General features: G+C 48.8%; 1 protein-coding gene across 3 annotated transcripts in view; it reads left to right on the top strand.

Moving 5' to 3' along the window:
• Positions 1 to 16,452, top strand: part of GDPD5 (glycerophosphodiester phosphodiesterase domain containing 5) — a 100,462-nt gene extending 84,010 nt beyond the window's left edge. For all 3 annotated transcript variants that reach the window (XM_084201254.1, XM_084201253.1, XM_084201255.1), the window contains 8 exons: positions 1,179 to 1,261; positions 4,092 to 4,242; positions 4,649 to 4,867; positions 5,477 to 5,634; positions 7,301 to 7,448; positions 8,354 to 8,436; positions 12,805 to 12,917; positions 14,176 to 16,452. In XM_084201254.1, coding sequence (XP_084057380.1) covers positions 1,179 to 1,261; positions 4,092 to 4,242; positions 4,649 to 4,867; positions 5,477 to 5,634; positions 7,301 to 7,448; positions 8,354 to 8,436; positions 12,805 to 12,917; positions 14,176 to 14,282 — 1,062 coding nt within the window. In that variant the 3' untranslated portion in view covers positions 14,283 to 16,452. The remainder of the gene's footprint in view (positions 1 to 1,178; positions 1,262 to 4,091; positions 4,243 to 4,648; positions 4,868 to 5,476; positions 5,635 to 7,300; positions 7,449 to 8,353; positions 8,437 to 12,804; positions 12,918 to 14,175) is intronic.
• Positions 16,453 to 18,184: the final 1,732 nt, after the last annotated feature.

Here is an 18,184-nt window from a genome sequence, read left to right as displayed (position 1 = left end):
GAGCTCCTTTTTGATCGACCTCGGGTGACCCAGCTGGGCGCCGGGGCTGTCGCCTCTGTCCTGGCCCAAACAAGTCTGGCTTTGACTGGGAGCTGCTCCTGGAAGATAATGTGGCTCTGTGCTGCCTTTGTTGGGCAAACATAGAAATGAACTTGTGCTGATGTGTGGCTGGAGCCAGAGGAATCCCATGCTGAGATACCAGAGCTGGGTGAAGGTCGGGGCTGACATTTGCTCTGATTATTTTATTTTACCCCAAAGCTTTGCTGACCTGAGCCTGTGAAGTGATCAGAAAACAAATGTCTCTTACAGCCACTCTTAGTGCTTAGGCCAGTTTTTATACTTATTTACAATATTTTATTATTATGTCTTCTTATTATTTTATGATGTATTTTATTATTATGTCTTGCATGGTGCAGTTGGGCCTTTGCTGTTAATTATTCCCCTTTGCAGTAAATCGTGGATTGTGAATGCTCATTGTGTCCTGAGGGAACTGATCCTGCTGGTGGGAAAACAGGGTGTTACAGGTGCTCTGAACCTGAAAAAAAAAAGGGGGGGGGAAAGTAATTTATTTTTCAAAAATAACTTTATTTTGATGTGATTCAGTGCAGAAAACCTGCCAGGTTTTCTTTCTGTAGTTGTCAATATTTTTTTTCTGGTCTGCCTGTTGTTGTTTCATGGGAGCAGCTACACTGTACTGCTTTTGTGGAACACCAAAGTATCTGTCTCCACACCATTTTTATTTTAAACAAACCCTAATTCTGTTACCATCTGCTCCATTCAACAGGGAGGAATTTCAAATAAAATCTGAGTCCTTCTCTCTGATAGCCACAGGGATAAATTTTCTAGGCTGAAGGCTATTTTTTAAATTGTTGGTAAAACTTACTGGGACATTTGTTATGAGAGAAACTCTCTGATTTTTAGACTAATAGATGACTTTATGGAATGAGTGGAAGCGGGAGTAAAATGTATCTTAGAGAATGTGTGCTCTAGTTGTTCTCTGTGGTATGGAAGAGACAGGAATTTTTGGGCACAGATAGATGTGGAATAATAAATAACATTTTAGGTCCCTGATATCTCCAAACCCTCCTCCCAGCATCCTTGCTGACACTGCTTTGTAAATTTCCCTCGTGCTGCTGATCTCTCATTGCTTTTTTATTTTTTCAATTTTTCCCTGACAGCTGGCCCCAGAGAACACTCTGATGTCCTTCCAGAAGGCAGTGGAGCAGAAGGTGAATGGAGTGCAGGCTGACGTGGTACTGAGGTAGGTCACTGCTGCTCTGGGGCTGCCTGTGGATAGTCCAAGCAGGAATGGTCCGGCACATCCAGAGTCTGGGCACTGCAGCTTTTTCCCACTGGGAAGGGCTGTCCTGGTGCACTCATCCAGTAACTCCTGTCTGTCCCTGTCAGATGCTGCTGACCATTTCACTGAGGTGATGGTGAAAGGTGGACTTGTCCAAATGAGGGAACCTGGATCTCTTGGTTGTCTTCATTTGCAAGAAGGCTGTATTTTATCCTAGAGCCTGGTTTATTCCAGTAAAACACAGCCAGAGCTGCTTAAATGGGACTCCTCATGGGATACCCCAGGTGCAGACAGAGCAGAAATTCTAACTTGACTTTTTTGGCACAGCAGAGTTTTCACCAACCTTGACAAACCATCTCAAGAATACACCGGGAGGAAGCTCTTCCTTCTCCTCTTCCTCTGGCATTCATCTTTGGGGAAGGAGGATGCTGACTGTCAGAAAGTCATTCCTTGCTGTCAAATGTTGAGCTGAGTGGACAAGACCAATTAGAATTTAGAGAGGGTCATTTCCAGAGCTGTGCTTTGTTCCAGGGGTTTTACAGTTCCTTAATAGTCCTTAATATTCCTGCTCCCAGTTTGTCCCATTGCCAATTAAAAACACAAGAAAGACTTAAAGCAGATGTTATTTTTTCCCCTGACTGCTTTGGAGATTTGTGTAGATGGACAGATATTTTTGCCTGCTAGGAGGAAGTTTTATTTTGAATTGCTTTCTTTTTACTTTACATCATTTTTTTGGCAAGAAAATTATTTAAAAACAGAAGGAATTTCTTCCCACTGGTGAGTGGAATGTCACTGTGGAAGGATGGAGTATGAATTGAGATGTATGTTATACAATTTTTGTTTTTTCCAAAATGAGTTTATCAGCTGTTGTGAGGGGACAAGTACTTGAGTGTCCAGCTCCCAGATGAGCACTTGGCTCACGTGGCTGAATCCATTAACACTGGCCAAGGAGAAGGGTGGGCTTTGGGAGAAGGAGAGCTGGAAAAGCTCCAAGATCCTTCCCCATTGCCACTCATCAGCCATCCCAGAGGAGCACTCCAGGCTTGAACAATGCCCTTGATGGCCCAATTTCCTGAGCCCTCTCCAAGAGACCCAGGTGCCTTCAGAAAAAGAGGATTCCATTGACTTTCAGACCGAGAAGTGGGATATTGGTGCAGCTGGCAGCACCCTCGGGGAGGGTTTGCAGCACAACACCCCTGGCTGTCCTTATCCTTCAGGAAGATGCTCTTTGTCCCTGTGGCTGGAGGGCTCTGTCCCTCCTGGAATATTTCCATGTTCTTCTAGACATGTGCCAGCATGGGTGGGCAGCTTGGACAGGCGCTCAGAGCCGTCAGATCCTGCTCCACACCCACCCCACATCCCAAACCAGTTGGAAAGCCAGCTTTGCTCCGGCAGCAGGAGCCCAGAATTGCTGTCTGTTCCTCTCTCTCTTCCACCCCCTCCCACATCTCTTCTTCCAAAGCTCTGCTTGCTGTCTCTGAATTCCTGATTCAAACCTGGGCCTGCCAGGACCCTGTGGTTAGCCCTGAGTGGTGCTGGGAGGGAAGGGTTGGAAAGGAGGCAGCAAATGTCAAGTGCCCTGTAGGATTTCTGCACTGTGGTTAAGGTTTAGCAGTGCTCTGCTCTTCTCTGAGATGTTAAACTCGAGCTCCTGGCACTTTTAAACACTCCACACTCTTCATCCTGCAGTTGCTGAGCTTTTTTTTATTTTATTTTATTTTTAACTGTATTTATTAAACCCTTTGACTGCAGCAGCGTGGGAGTGCCGTGTCAGCTGGTTGCTTTGGGCTGGGGGAAGGAGGTGCCACAGCACAGGCCAGAAATAGCAAATAAAGGTGCCAGTGACCTTTGTGAGAAGGGACTTCTGAGGCAGTGGTAAAGCTGAGGCAACATTTGCTCCATCCTCTAAAACTGGGTTTCATTTTCCCTCTGGGAAACAGCTCTGGGTTGTCTCCTAATTCAAATGGGATTTGTTATTTCTCCCCATCATTTTTCAGACTTTTTCTGAGTCTCCTGTTAGGAACATGGGCTCCTTGCTTTGGAAAATGTCATTGCTACCAGGCTGGGTTTCTCCTGATTCCTGGGTGCAGACAACTGTTCCCCTGCCTTTGATAAAAACTGTCACTACCCTTTGTGGTTTCACCACTCAGGTCACAGAAAAAGGAGTGGAAGAAAGTTTAAAGAGTTTTTTATGCTTTCCAGACCATTATTCTGTAATATCCAGATGACTTCAAAACCCCAGGGCATGCATTTGCCTGCTTAGTTTCATCAGAGGTGTGGGTTTTTTGTTTTTTTTTTTTCTTTTTTTAAGCATGAACTTAACTCATGCAGGCACAAAACCAGTTTTCAATTGGAGAAGGCAATTTCAGAGCATTTTTGGTAGTTTGGAAGCCTTGCATCTTGCTGAAAGCCTGATTGTGAGTGGCTTTGAAAATTCCCCTTCTTTTCTGCTGTGTGTTTGTGTGTCTCTGTGCATCCAGGGAAACCTCTGATGTTTTTGGGAGCTGCAGAAGCTTTGACGAGCATTCAGGGTGGGTGTTCTTGTCAAAGGCACCCGATTTTGAAATTTTTGAGGGGATAATGGGGAGAGGTGGATGAGGCATGGACAGTGTTGTGTCAGTGTAGGAGTGACTGCCAACACCCAGCAGGTGTCTAGAGGAGCTTTTCCTCTTGAGGATGCTGGGGATTTTTTTCGGCTGGTTGAGACCTTCCCAAGGATTTTGATGTGAGAGAGGCTGGAGAGGGAAGGGGAGTTTCTCTCCTCCCCCCGTAAGAGAGTCTGTGTTTGCAGCTACGATGGGGTGCCCTTTCTGATGCATGACAAGACTCTCAGGAGAACAACCAACGTGGAGGAGGTGTTCCCAGAGCGCGCCTACGAGCACTGCTCCATGTTCAACTGGACTGACCTGGAAAAGCTCAACGCTGGAGAGTGGTTCCTGCAGGTGGGTGCCATGGAGCCCTGGGATCACAGCTCCTGCCCAGCTCCTCTTTCAGGGGGAAGGCTGTAGGTCCATCTCCGTGGTGGTGTGGGGCAGCTGGACCATGTTTAGCTCTGTCTCTCCTAACCTTTAGGCTTGGTCTAACCCACATTGTCTTTCTGTGCCTCTTCTGGAAAAAGGGGTCTCAAGCCTGGCTGACACCACAAAAAACTTCAAGGCCCCCAGTTTTAATCACTTTTTATGTGATTATAAAAAAGACAGAAAAAAACAGCATGTTATATACACTGGTGCCCCTTTTCTGACTTTTATTTTGGGACAATCATCTCCACAAAGAAAAAAGTAAGAAAGACTTTGCACTGATGGGGTCTGGGCTTTGTGGCAGTAATCCTGGGATGTGCTCTGCTTCCAGAATGACCCTTTCTGGACAGCAGGGTCTCTCTCAAGGGCTGACTACTTGGAGGCTGCCAACCAGTCAGTGTGCAAGCTGGAAGATATGCTGGAGGTGATCAAGGACAACACATCCCTGATCCTGAACTTCCAGGACCTGCCAGCAGCTCACCCCTACTACAGCACTTACATCAACATCACCCTGGAAACCATCCTGGCATCGGGCATTCGGCAGCAGGCTGTGAGTTCTGTGGGCTTGGGGAAATGTCAAAAATGGGCCTCTTGATGGTTTCCACCTGTGTGTCTCCAGTGGGGCATCCCTGGAAGTTGTGCTTGGCACAGAGGTTGGAATGGAGCACCTGGTACAGCTCAGGAGAGGTTCTCTCTGGGTATAACTGCTTCTCCCTCTTTTTTTTAAAGCCCCCACTAAGACCACAACAGAGATGGAGATGAAGAGTAAGAGAAGGATCATTAAAATGCAGATGTGGGGATGTGAAGTGGGATTTCTCCCTCAGATTTTTGGTTCCCTGTTGAAAATGCACGTGGCTGCCTCTGTGCTGCTCTGGTGCTTTGGTAGATGAGTGTCACTGAGTTATTGAGACCAGGCTGGCTGGGGCTTGGAGCTAGAGGAAGGGGTTGGAATGGCAAGGGGTTGGAATGAGATGACTTTAAAGGTCCTTTTCATTTCTACCCAGACCACTCTGTGATTCCATGACCCACTTTACCTCTTGCAGCTGAGTGTTAGCTGTTGATTTGACGTGCTTCAGAATTCCATGCCCTGGGCTGGAGTGCTGCCAGATTTGGGAACCACTTTTGCCATACCCTGTGCCTTCTCTCGCTCCCCCCACAGGTGATGTGGCTGCCAGACACGGAGAGGCAGCTGGTCAGGCAGGTTGCTCCTGGTTTCCAGCAGACTTCTGGCCTGAAGCTGGATGCAGAGCGCCTGAGGGAGAAGGGCATCGTGAAGCTCAACCTGCGCTACACCAAGGTCACCAACGAGGAGGTCAGGTACTGTCAGAGCCCTCAGCATCCTTTCCTGAGCATCCCAGCCTGTCTGGCTGCACAGAGGGATCTTTCCAGATGGATTTGCTCTGGAAAGGTTGAGCTGTGCAAGCTTCTCCCTACCCATCATCTGGAATCCAGGCTGTTTCTGGGGATGCACGGCTGCCTCTGACATCTCTACATGCTGTCTCAGGATATGATGAGCCTCTTTGAAATACAAATGTATGAATTGGCTGATTCTTATTGCACTCACAGTTCTGGGAAAAAGTGAAGGCCTCTGACACTGAGTTCCCTCTGAGTGCTGCTTCATCCTCTTTGGCAGCTGCCCTTTGTCTGCTCCAGAGCTGCTAGCATGGAAATTTGATTAGCCCAAAGTCTAGATATGCTTTCAGAAATTTCTCTTTGCAGAAAGAGAAACTCCTGTCCTGTATCATCTATTCAGCTCTGCTCTGTAATGGCCCTGGCACAGCAAGGGGTTCCTGTCCTGCCTGAGCCTGTATGTGAACTGTGTGGTGTTTTAGCTCCCAGCTTTGCCTCCTTTCCCAGGGAGGACAGATTGTTTCTAGTAGGGCTTTTCTGGTTTTAGAAATTTAAATTAAACAGGTTTGCAGAAGAGAAATATCTCCAAAGGAGCTGTCTGGCTGCATGTTAGAGCTGAGGTTGGGAAGAGCTGAGCCTGCAGCTGTTTGAGAGCATGGCCCTGTTTGGGGTTATCCAGCTGTGTCCTTCTGTGGCTGCCAGCAGTCAGTCCAGCTCCTCACCTTTAAAACTGTGCTTTACCTGCAGGATAATCCCTGCTTATTTTTCCTCCTGTTTGCTCTGTCCCATGGAGAGGGCTCTATGCCCACTCACTCATCTATCCCTGAATGTTTCTTGAGCCCTTTGGGGCCCAGCCAGATGTTGCTGCAGCCCTGGTTTAACACAGTTCTGTCAATTCTCCCCAAATCCAGCACCTGGATGCAGCATTGCTGCAAGCACCCCTGCGCTTGAGACCCCTTTGGAGCACCTTGCCCTGTTGAGAGCTGGGAGATGTCCATGTCTTGCACTGTGTGTCCTTCCACCTCCAAGTGTTCTGCCAGTGTTAAATTGCAGGGATTAATCTGTGCTGCCCATGTGAGGGAGATTGTTGATGCTTCTGCTTCACAGATGAGGAAATAGAGCAATCCGTGTGAATTATCTGGGTACCAGGTAATTGCCAGCGCTTGGTTTGCTGCTGGCAGTTTTAGCTGCTTGGAAAATGACCTCAGGAGACTGGAAGCTGTAAATCTGCAATTGTCCCCAAACCAAGGGCATGGAAGTTGTAGGAGGTGATGTTGGAGACAGGTCTGCCAGTGTTTAATTAAGCAGATTGCCCCTGAAATGTTACAGGCGTCTGAAGCAGATGCTAATTTCGCATCAGCACGATGAGATGGTTGTTCCAGAAACACACCATGTCCATCATTCCTGGGAAAGCATCTGAGATGGTCTGTGGCCTGTGCCAGACAGCAGCCAGGAGGTGAGGAAAGCTGTCAGGATCAAGCCATTGCCCTGCAGTGCCCTCGGGTTGCTGACGAGGCGCCCCGTTCAAAGCTCTCACTTCCCACAAGTCAAACCAAATAAGCCTGGCTGGGGCTGATGGCAAGAGACGGGGTTTGGTGGGGTCCTGCATGTCACCCTGTGTGTGCCCTGGCAGGGACTACACCATGGCCAACCTGAGTGTGAACCTGTACACGGTGAACGAGCCCTGGCTCTTCTCCATCCTCTGGTGCGCCGGCGTGCCCTCGGTCACCTCCGACAGCTCCCACCTCCTCCGCAAGGTGCCTTTCCCCATCTGGCTCATGGTAAGCACCCCCCTGGCAGGGCCTGGGAGCCTCTGGCACGAGGAAATGCGCTGGGTGGGCCTGGAGGTGAGAGGTTTGCCAGGGAGGTTTGGCTGGGCTGGAGGGTTTTCCTTCTCCGTCCATCTGAGCCCTGAGATGGTAATGAATTGGTGCTGCTCTTGCACAATCCCATCGCTTTGGGTGGGATCCTTGGAGATTGCATTGCGCTCCCTATTTAACCCACATGATTTTTCCACTTCCCCTCTGAGGGAAGAACACCTTTGCAGACCTGCTGAGCAGCTGTTGAGAGTTGCAGGAGAAGCGGGCGCACTGGTGAAACATCAGACCAGGCCTCCTGGCCAAGTTTTAAAATGAGGTTTTTGCCTCTTCTGAATCCCAAATTGAGGATTTACCCCTGGCTACCCCATTGCTGGACAATAAGAGACCCAGTGACGACAGCTCAGCTAATCACTTAGATTGGCAACTGGAACCAGACCTACCAGTGCCTGAAAGGACAGAAATCGCATTGACAGCATGGGGCTTTGCCTAAAAGGTCCCATCTGCACTTAAAATGGACCCTGCATGGATGTATTTCCCTGTTTTCCCCCAGACTTGGATTCCCAAACATCATCTTGCCCTCTGCCTGAGGTACAACTGAGGTAGGAAACTTTCAGCCCAGAGAGCTCTGAGAAAATGTCAGCTCACAAAAAGGAGGGCGAGTTTCAAATTGTTCCTGTTTGCAGTTTCCCCTGATAGTTTTGGATGACAGCCTGGCATTAGGAAGGTCATAAATATTGTGATTTATACCTAACCCCTGCAGCTCTGTGCTTGTCTTGCTCCTCAGTGGTAACTCCAGCCATGTGTGGTCTCCCTGTGGTTGCACAAACCCAAATGTTTAAGGTCTGCTCCTGTTTTCTGTCTTGCAGCCTCCAGACGAGTACCACCTAATCTGGATCACGTCTGATCTCATTTCATTTCTTGTAATTGTAGGAGTTTTTATATTCCAGAAGTAAGTTTGTTACAGCTCTGCTCTTGTGTGTTTGTGACCTGTGTTTTTGTCCAGATTGTCGGGTGGAGGTGGGAGGGAGGAGTGCCCTGAGCCTCAGTTCTTGGATTGCAATAGCAGGGGAAATATTCATTAAAAAAATCCTTGAAAACAATAATTCCACTCCCAAGGTGGGATGGAGAATTGGATGCACCTTTTAAGAATGAGAGATCACTAATTAGCACTGTCAGATGCCTTCCTTTGCTCCTAAAATATGTGGAAGAGAAACTGTAAATGCTTTAGGGAAAAGGCTGTTGACAAAGACATTAGAGTGCTTTAAAGGAAGAAGAGGGGAGGGATTTTGAGATTGCACCATTACAGTGCTCAAAAAGAATATGTTACAGTTTTCTTAAATCAGTTTGTTCCTGTTTGGATGTAGAAATATTATGGAATCATGCAATGGTTTGGGTTGGAAGGGACCTTAAAGATCATTTAGTTCCAATACCCCTGCCACAGGCAGGGAGTTTCTATGGGAAATGTTATGATTCTGCAAGTCAAATCAGGTGCTTAGTTAGAAAGAAGATCTGCTCCAGAAGTTGGACTTTTCTGCAGCAAAGGACTTGCTCTTCCAAGAGCCCTGTGCAGGACAGACCCCTTTCCCTGATGCTGCAGTTTCTCCACCACTTAAAAGAATTGCTAGCAGGGTTGAGGATGTGTCAAAACCAAATCAGAGCAGAACTGCCCACCTACCACCTGCTGATGTGATTCAGCTCTGGGGAATGGGGCTTGGCATTTGGCCTTCATGGTTGGTTTTTCTGGTGTGTTTTTTGTTGGTTTGGTTTGGTTGTTTTGTTTTTCCCCCCAAGTCCTTTTTGGGGCAAACCAGAGCTGCTTCCTTCATGCAAGGATGAGGGGGTGGGTGGGAGCAGAGGCACTGCTTTGATGTGCTCGTGCTCTGTCCTCTGCATGGCTTCTCTCTCCTCAGCCATGGTAGGGACTGCTCCTGCTCTTCTGCTCCAGCCCCAGTGACAGGATCGTGGCAGCCTCTCCAGAGGGGGAATACCAACTGTGATGACTTCTAACTAACCTTTATTTGCCTCTTTGCCTCGTTTATTTTCTTACTGCTCTGACTGTTGTGCATGTTCCTCCTCTTTCTCTCTCTGCTGCATTCTGGCATCTCACAGCTATCACATGATCAGGTAATTCTGGTGCTTTCCTCCTCTTTCTCTTTTTCATTCAACCTTCCTTTCTCTCTTTCTTTCTCCCTCTCTGCTATGGCTTCACTGCAGATGGTCAGGGCAGGATGCAGCTTTTCTGATGCTTTCCAACATCTGGCTTCAGGAGGGGACTTGGAGGGTGTGAACATTGCACAGTCCATAGTCATGAGCACCAGGGAAGTCTGATGCTGAAGCCAGTGGATGTTTTGAAGGCAATCTGACCTTCTGTGACAATGATCTAAGTCAGTGCCTTTTAAAACAGCCCAGTTCTGAGGTCACACTGCAATTGGGAGATTCCCAGAGGATGTAACGCTTTCTCTGTGGAAGTTATCCCGTGCAAAATACCCCCTCCCTTCCTGTATTGACTAGAGATGTTTGAGACCAGCCTCCATCCTAAAGAAAATCATGGAACCTATTCAATTATATAAAGTAGCACTTCTCTGAATGAATGGGGCTGATAACTGGAAAGGTTTGGCTCATTAATTGGGGTCTTCCCAAGTTGCACCACTGTGAAGCTGGAAACACAGTGTGAAAACAAAGAGCGCTGCAGCAGGGGAGGCAACTGAGCCTGGGGTGCTGGATTTGGAGTGCCATCAGTCAGAACCCCAGATTTCTCCTCGTTTTGGCCCTTCCCTCACCAGGCATTCCCACCCCTTTGGAGGGAAGTGCTGGCACTTGTCTGCACTAAAGCCTTTGCTGCCTCCCCACTCGAACCGAGCCCTTCCCGTGTTCCCTTCCCCATTGCTCCTGCTCTGTGCCGTGCCCTTGCACTCCTGAGGATTTGGTTGCCCCCACCACCACCTTGGGGTCGGGGCTGGCCCCTGCAGGTGTCCATGAGGTGCTTTGGTGTTCTGGCCTTGTGGCATCTCCCCAGAACAGGGCTGGGCTGAGCCCTGCTCCCTGTGGGTGCAGGGAGGCCGGGTGGTTTCCCCTTCCCACCTCCCCTTGCTCAAGGATGAGGAGAGGAGGCTTTAGGCAGGAGCAGGCACAGCAGGGGGACTCTGCAGCTGGCTTGGCTCTGTGCTTGCTCCATCTTCCCACCTCAGCGCCAAACAACCCCATGTTTCCTTTCCCACCCCCTTTCCATGGCATTGAGCATCTCCCCTCCCACCCCAGGGTCTGGCCGTGGCCCTAACCCGGTGTATGCTGTCTCTGTGTTGTTGTCCCAGTATTTTTTAGTCTGTTCCCACCCCGTGTCCGTCTGGTCTGCTCCCAGAACGCCAGCCTCCCAGAACAGGACCTTCCTGCTGTCTCTCTGGCCTTTTTGCACGCTGCTGTCCCAAACCTGGGCCACCACAACAGAGTCCAAGGGGGTAGGAGAGGTGCTCTTTTCTATTCATCCAGCTTTTTGGAGACCCCGAGGCTTCTGAGCACAGCACAGAGTGTGTCACGTGGTGTTGGTTGGAGTTGCATCCTGGTTCAATGTTCTGGTGGCCCTTCTGAGAGGATATTTCAAAGCAGCCCTGAGGGATGGGGTGAGCCTCTCCTGGCTCAGTCAGAGCAGTGCACCCCTGTGAGAGGAGCCATCATCTCCTCGTGTGTGCTTCACCACCCTGGGTCTGCCCACAGCCACCACGGGAGGTGGAGAGCACAGAGCTGTGCCTGCTCCTCTTGGCAGGAGGAGAAAAGCCCTTGGTCCCTGCACATCTTTGAGGCTCTCTGTGCCTCAGAATGACCCCTGTCCTCCCTGGGATAGCTGGGGTCTCTGGGTAAGAGGTCACTTTTGGCCACAGGGTGACTTGATGCTGAAAATCCTGCTGTGGTGGGCAAAGAAAAGACTTGTACCAGTGTGTTTTGGTCCTGATTTAGAGTTTGAGGAGGGTCTTATCCTGAGATCTTGCAATCACATTAGTGGGATCTGCCTGCAGGGGGTACTGAGGCAAAAAATGTGTTCTTCCAGGTCAGAGTGGCTCAGTTTAGATGATGATGATAGAAGAGAAAAAAAAATTATTTGTTTTATACTTGAATGTTTTTGCCTCCTTGTGCTTCCTCTGCATTGCTTCTGTCCATGGGTCTGTGAGTTGTGTCGTGTTGCCATCCCACCCCTTCTTTTCTGTGTAGCCTTCATGTGTACCCTGGTCAAAGCCTGATTCAGGTCACCCAGTGTCAAGCACTGGGACTTGGGAAGGGGGTGGAAACCCTGCAAGAGTGACACCAGCTACATTTACCTAGGGAAAAAAATTGCAGAAGGTCCTTGGTGGTTGTTGTTTTGTCAGGCTGATGCCGTAGACCCGGGCTGGAGATTTGTGGGCTCCTCAAATCTTCTGCTCCTGGGGCTGGCTCGGGGGTTTGAAAGGGAAGAGAAGGTGATTGTTTTGGTCACCTTCTCTTGTGTGGGTGAGCCACTAGATGGTGCCAGCAGCTCAGAAACCTCGTAAGCCACCCTAAATCCCTGCTGTTTCTTCATCCAAGAGTTCCAGGGCATCCCTGGCTCTGGCAGGGAGAGTGCGATTTACCGATAGCTCAGTGGGGTGTGGGCTGTGAAAGCCTGGCCTAAACATCATCCCCTTGTGGTGGGATCTTGGGAACAGCTGCCTTGGCTGAGCCCACCAGGCTGTGTTTTCCCTGTTCCAGCAGCCCACCTTCCCCTCCTAATGAGAGCCTGCCCCAGGGCTGCTCTCAGTGTCCCCAAGTGCCACATCCACGTGGCTGTTAAATCCCTCCAAAGACGGGCACTCCTCCACTGCCCCGGGCAGCTGTGCCAGGGCTGGAGAGCCCTTTTGGGGAGGGAATATTTCCTGTACCAAATCTAAACCTCCCCTGTCACAATCTGAGGCCATTTCTCTGCTGTGTCTCAGGTTTGAAACTTTAAATTGTCTCTGAGCTCTCTTCTCTGACCATGGCACTCGGTGAGGGAAAATCTGTTGTTTCTTTACTTGGCTGGTTCTCTTATTCTGTTCCCTCTAAAAGTTGAAACACCTCTGTCTCCTTTGCACAACTGGAGAGGACTGTGAGACAGCTACTTGTGGAAATTAGTTCCTGGATTTGTGAATCCACGGGTCTAATTCCCAGGTGGAATTACGGTGCTCAAGGTGCTTAAAGATGCCTGAGGTGGCTCATCTCTGAACATCCTCCTGCCACGTGGGGTTGTGCAAGGGAGCAAAGGGTCTCTTGCACGGAGGGTGCTCCTGTGTCTGCAGAGGCCAGTCCCTGAAATCCTGCTCCTGTCTTGCAGGTGGCGCCTGGGAAGCATCAGGACCTACAACCCGGAGCAGATCATGCTCAGCGCTGCCGTCCGCCGCTCCAGCCAGGACGTCAAGATCATGAAGGAGAAGCTGATCTTCTCAGGTAGGGATGGGGCTGCTGGCTGCCTCCCTCAGCTCTAACCCTGCTGAGGGAGGAGCTGCCTGTGAACCATGGGGCTTTTCCTGCTCTGGGCCAGGGCACTGGGCTGACCTTGCTGCCCTGTGCTCGTGGGACGTGGGCACGGCTCCTGGGGTTGGAGTGGGATGGTCCTTAAGGTCCTTTCCAGCTCAGAAATTCTGTGTTTAGCTTCCCAGGTTATCCCATCTCACATTGTCCCATATCTTCTCCACTCACCATTGTCAGAGGCCAAAACCCCACTAGTAATGGCACATGTCACCACAGACATGGTGGTGAGGTTGGGGTAGACCTGCAATCAGTGGCATTATGGGTTGTGGCATTCCTGATATCCTCATGCTCCTCCCAGAGTTTATTTCTGTTGGAACACATTGGTAATGTGTCCATCACACAGGACCTCTAAGAAAGAGAGCAAAACTGTGAGCAAAGATGGAAATGTTTAGCTTTAAAAGGTTAAATGTGGTGCAGGAAGCTGGAAAGCTCACCTTTGAAGGAATGTGAATATAATCCCCCCCACCCCCTGAGCTTTGTTATGGGTTTTCTTTTTTTTGTATTTAGGGTCTGGAGATGCCCAGCAGGGATCAGGGTTTAGTGCTCTGGGCACAGACAGAGCAAAAGGGCAACTTTGCTTACTGTGTGAAATGCCAGCCAGAGGTGGTGAAAATCAGGTATAAATCCATGGAACCCAGACAAGCAAAGCAGCTTGGCACAGCAGAATTAAGCTTCCCTAACATGTCCTAGACATAAAATCCTTTAGAGGTGGGGGGTGCATATTGAAGATTTGTGCCTCTGAAGCAACTGTTCCTGCCTAGGGTGGATGTTGCACCATTAAAACATTGGTGGGTGCAGGTTTTTCCCAGTGAAACCAGTGACTGGAGGAGCCAGACTTTTCCAGGATGGGCAGGGATTAGGTTCAAAGTACCACTGTCCCACAGGTGACTTGCCCAGCCTGTGACAATGACATCAGGTGTAGGGGGATGGGGAGGGGATGGCAGGGGGGATCCAGCTCTGCTCTGGTGGTGGCTGGATTTTGAAAGGCTGAAATGTAGAGCTGAGCTCCAAACTGGAGGCAGATCATGTTTAGAACAGGTTGTAAATGAGAGCAGCATTCCTAGCTCTCTGTAGGATCAGAGGGATGCCCCGTGCTGGGATTGCTCAGCACCTCAGTTCCCCATCCAGGGGGGAACTCCTGGGATGACCTCCCTGCTTTCTCTGCCCTTCCCAGAGATCAACAACGGCGTGGAGAGCACGGACGAGCTGTCCTTCTGCTCCGAGAACGGCTTTGCCAACGAGCTGGTGACACCCACGGACACCAAGCTGCGCATCAACTGAGGGCTCTGCCACCACCTGAGGGCTCTGCCACCACCTGAGGGCTCTGCCACCACCTGAGGCTCTGCCACCAACTGAGGGCTCTGCCATCACCTGAGGCTCTGCCGCGCTCCCGCAGTGAGAGCCGTGCTCTCCTGCCCCCTCCCTGGGATGGGAAGCTCTGAGGAACTGCTGCTCGGGCAGAAACCCGCTCCCACTCCCCTCCACTGGCTGCTCCACCTCCCTGGTTGTGAGGCTGGGGGGCTTGTTTTTGTAAATATGTAGAAAATATGAAATTTTTTTTGTCTTTTTTTTTTTTTGAGTGTAATTTTTCCAGGGCATGAGTGGAAATACTGTGTTCATTAAATCCTCAACCTTATGGCTGAAGTTCTTTGAATCTTGATGTGAGAGTCTGAGTCCCCCTGGGGGGTTTTGGGAGCAACACGTTGGACCTGTGTCCCATTTCTCCCCCTTTCCCTGATCCAGTCCTTCCCCTGGTGCAGCGACTGGGTAGCTGAATGTTGTGATGTTCTTGTGAAGTGTTGATTTTGTTAAGGTTTCTTTTGTTTTTCCCTCCTTCTCCTTTTCCTGGGCAATGAAATTGTAGCTCTGATGCAACAGGAGGCTGTTGGGAGAAGAGAAGCTTGCCTAGGAGAGGAATTCTGGCTGCTCTTCCCTGCTGAGGTTCAGAGCCAGGGAAGGGCTTGCACTGGCTCAGTCACTTGGGCACCTGCTCCTTGTCCCATGCTCCTTCCCCAGAGCCTGGCTGCTCGATGGGGAATGGCCTTCTTGGAATGTCCTGCCAGAGTTTTGAAGGCAAATCCTGAGCATTGGCTGCAGATTGGTCTCTGCTGGCAGCAGTTCTTGATTCCTTTTTTTTTTTCCTTTTTTTCTTCTCTTCTCCCCAGGCTGGGCTCTGCTGGGAGCCCCGACGGCTTGTGACGGGCAATGCCGTGGGCACCGTCACTGCTGGGACCTGGCTGAAGTGCCTGCCACTCCAAGTGGCATTTGCAGTCACTCCCTCCTTCCCTTCTGGAAGAGGAGGTGGTGGTGCACTGGGAGCTTCCCCCTCTCTGGGCTGAGGAGGTGCCCGTGGGTGAAGAAGTTGTAAATAGTGTGGAAGGCAAAGCAGCCCTGGGATATAATTTATTCCTGCGAGGAGACCTTTGCTCCTTGCTGTAAGAGCAGGATCTTTAAAGCTGCACATTCCTGTCCTCCAAAGGAGTGATGGTCTTGCAGCAGAGGCTGACGGGCTCTGAAGGCAGAGGCTCCCATCAGCAAGTTTCCAATGCAAAAGGCTTTAACCCAAAATCTTAGAGAGAAGGTTAAAAGTATAAAAAAACCCAAAAAGGTAAGAAATGAAAAAATTAGAGGAGAAAGAATGCAGTCTTGGGGATGCTGATACACATCACATTCCACACCCAAAGCCAAGAGAGAAACAGCCCTGAGCAGTTTCTTCTTGGTTTGGAGCTGCTCTGTCCTTTTAAGCTGAAATCCAGTGGCATTTTAAAGCCCTGAAGTTTGGCTCAGTGTCTGAGAGTTGGAGCAAAAGGGGCCAACTTAACCACGTGAAAAAACCCACATCAATAATGTGAATTTTGATGCTTTTAAAAGCACCACCCAAAATCAATCAATAGCATCTCCCCCAGGTTTTTATGAGTGTAAGTGGAATAAGCCCCTCCTCTTACCTTCCCCAAATACCGTCCTTCTCCGTGGTCCTCTCGAGTCCATGAAGTACAGCGTGTCTTGCTCTGCAGAACTGCAAGATTTCAGTGGATATGAAGGTATTTTGAGAAGGAAGTTGCTTCTCCCCTTGATGTGGTGCTGTATTGAACCATTCCTGGTGGATTGTCATTGCCAAGTGAGAGATGTTGTTAAACCTCAGCATCACCTGTATGTTCTGTTTCTATCCTTGGAAATGACTTTATTGAAAGGTCAAGTGCTTAAAAGCTTGGAAGTGATAAAAGCAAACAAAGAGTTGTTTTCACAATTAACTTCTTTTTCTTTTTTTTGTTTGTTTGGGTTTTTTTTTAACATGATCCCAAATTTCATGCATAATGCACTGACTGTTATTGTCCTGAATATTTGCTACCTTTCTTTTGGAAAAAAACCAGAGGATGATCCTTTTTTGATGAGACTAGAGCTAGATCAAAATAAACTCTGCAATGCTCTGTGAAATAAACTGTCAGTATTCCCCTGCCAGTCTGTCATTGTTTTGTGTTATGGCACTACACAGAGGCTCCCACTGCCTGATCCAGAGAGCTTTCCCATTATTTTATGTCGTGCTCAGCAGCTCATTTTAACCCCAAAGGTTGAAAATCCCCTGGGAGCAGCTGGAATCAAGAGCCATCACTCTGTGCTCATCAAGCCTTCCTACTACTTAAAAAATGCAGTTGAGAAATAGTGCCAGGACTGCTGCATGTTTGGTTTTGTTTTTTTTTTAATTTTTTGGGGTAGTCAAAACAGGAGGATAAAAAAATAGTGACACAAGAGCAGTTCAATTTAAAATAAAAAGCCAAACACCAAAAATAAGGACTCTGCACCATGTCTAATAAAAACAGACATTCTGTAGTAAAGGGGAAAAAAGGCATGAAAAAAGGATGGGTTTTTTGAGAGCTTTCTAAGCATACAAAATCATGGCATTCACAATAAAAGGCAAAAGCATCAAAGTACAAACAAACTTCAACTTTCATGGTAAACAAATATTATTTCTACTGCCAACCTGTACATCACCATTCATTTAAAAATAATCTGCAATGATGAATCTTTCCTGTTTTACAGAAGAAGAAATAGTAATTAAATTTCGTACGGTCAGCAGAAAAAATCTGGACTAAAACTTGTTCCCAACTCATCCCGCTCTGATTGTTGGACACACTGGGAATTAGAATTAGTGTTTGTATTCTGTGTTGTTTAGAAGTATGGGAAAAGTGACTGGCAGAACACAAGAAAGGCAGAGGAGATGCATAAATTTTAAAAAGCCAGCCTTTTCCGATGTGAGACTGTGGTGATGACAATTGCAGAACAAGCCTCTCTTTATAAAATCAGATCATCTCCAGGTCATTATCACACTTGCAAAACCTATGAGCATCGCTGACTTTTCACAGCTTTTGTGCTCGCCCATCTGTCATCGCATCCTCGCCTTCCTGGCACGCCGGGGGATGAATGGCAGGGAAAGCAGCGGGGTAATGAGCGGGGCTGCAGCCTCGGGAGGTGCCCCCTTTTGTGCAGGGCAGTCTGATGGATTCTTTAGAGACACTGTGCAGAACAGTCGGGAGCGCTCCTGCGCCGCCTCGGCTCCACGCTTGGGGGCCTGGAGGAGAATTAAACACAAAACTGGAAAAAAACCCCAAAAGGATAAGGAAACTCATGCCATGCAGATAAAGGTATTTGGTTGAAGGACTGCGATGCTCAGAGGTTTTGCTCATTTTATTTGAAAACAAACTTTAAACAAATATGTAAACCAAATATCCAGTTCAAAGCCACCAACAACTTATTGCCATTTAACTTTCCAGCCCACTCACGTTGTGATAAGCTCACAAATAAATAAACTCACACAATAAACGCCAGGAGATTCTTGCTGGTGAGAGGAAAGCTGATGTCTTTAAAAACTATTTGATGGGTGAAGATATGGGTGTTAACATCTTTGAAATGCATCTTAATGTCTCTGCTAGCTTCAAGCTGCAGAGCCCAGACAGCTTGGCTCCTGAAACAGAGAAGTGGGTCTGCACAGACCTGAACTTCGGAACCTTGTGGTAAAATGGTAGGTTCAAGGGGTAATGATTGAAGGTAGGCGGCTCGGGAAGGCTGTGCCTCCCCAAAATCTCAGCCGATAATGGGTACCGAGAGGGGGCGACAAGAGAAAATGCCGCGGCAGCCCAGGCTGAGAGCGCGCAGTGGGACAAATCCTTTGGGGAAGGATTTGTCCA

This window comes from Fringilla coelebs (genome assembly GCF_963513975.1).
Source record: "Fringilla coelebs genome assembly, chromosome: 2".
Classification (NCBI taxonomy): domain Eukaryota; kingdom Metazoa; phylum Chordata; class Aves; order Passeriformes; family Fringillidae; genus Fringilla; species Fringilla coelebs.
Note: the sequence above shows the minus strand (reverse complement) of the source record. Positions and strands in the feature narration are given on the sequence as shown.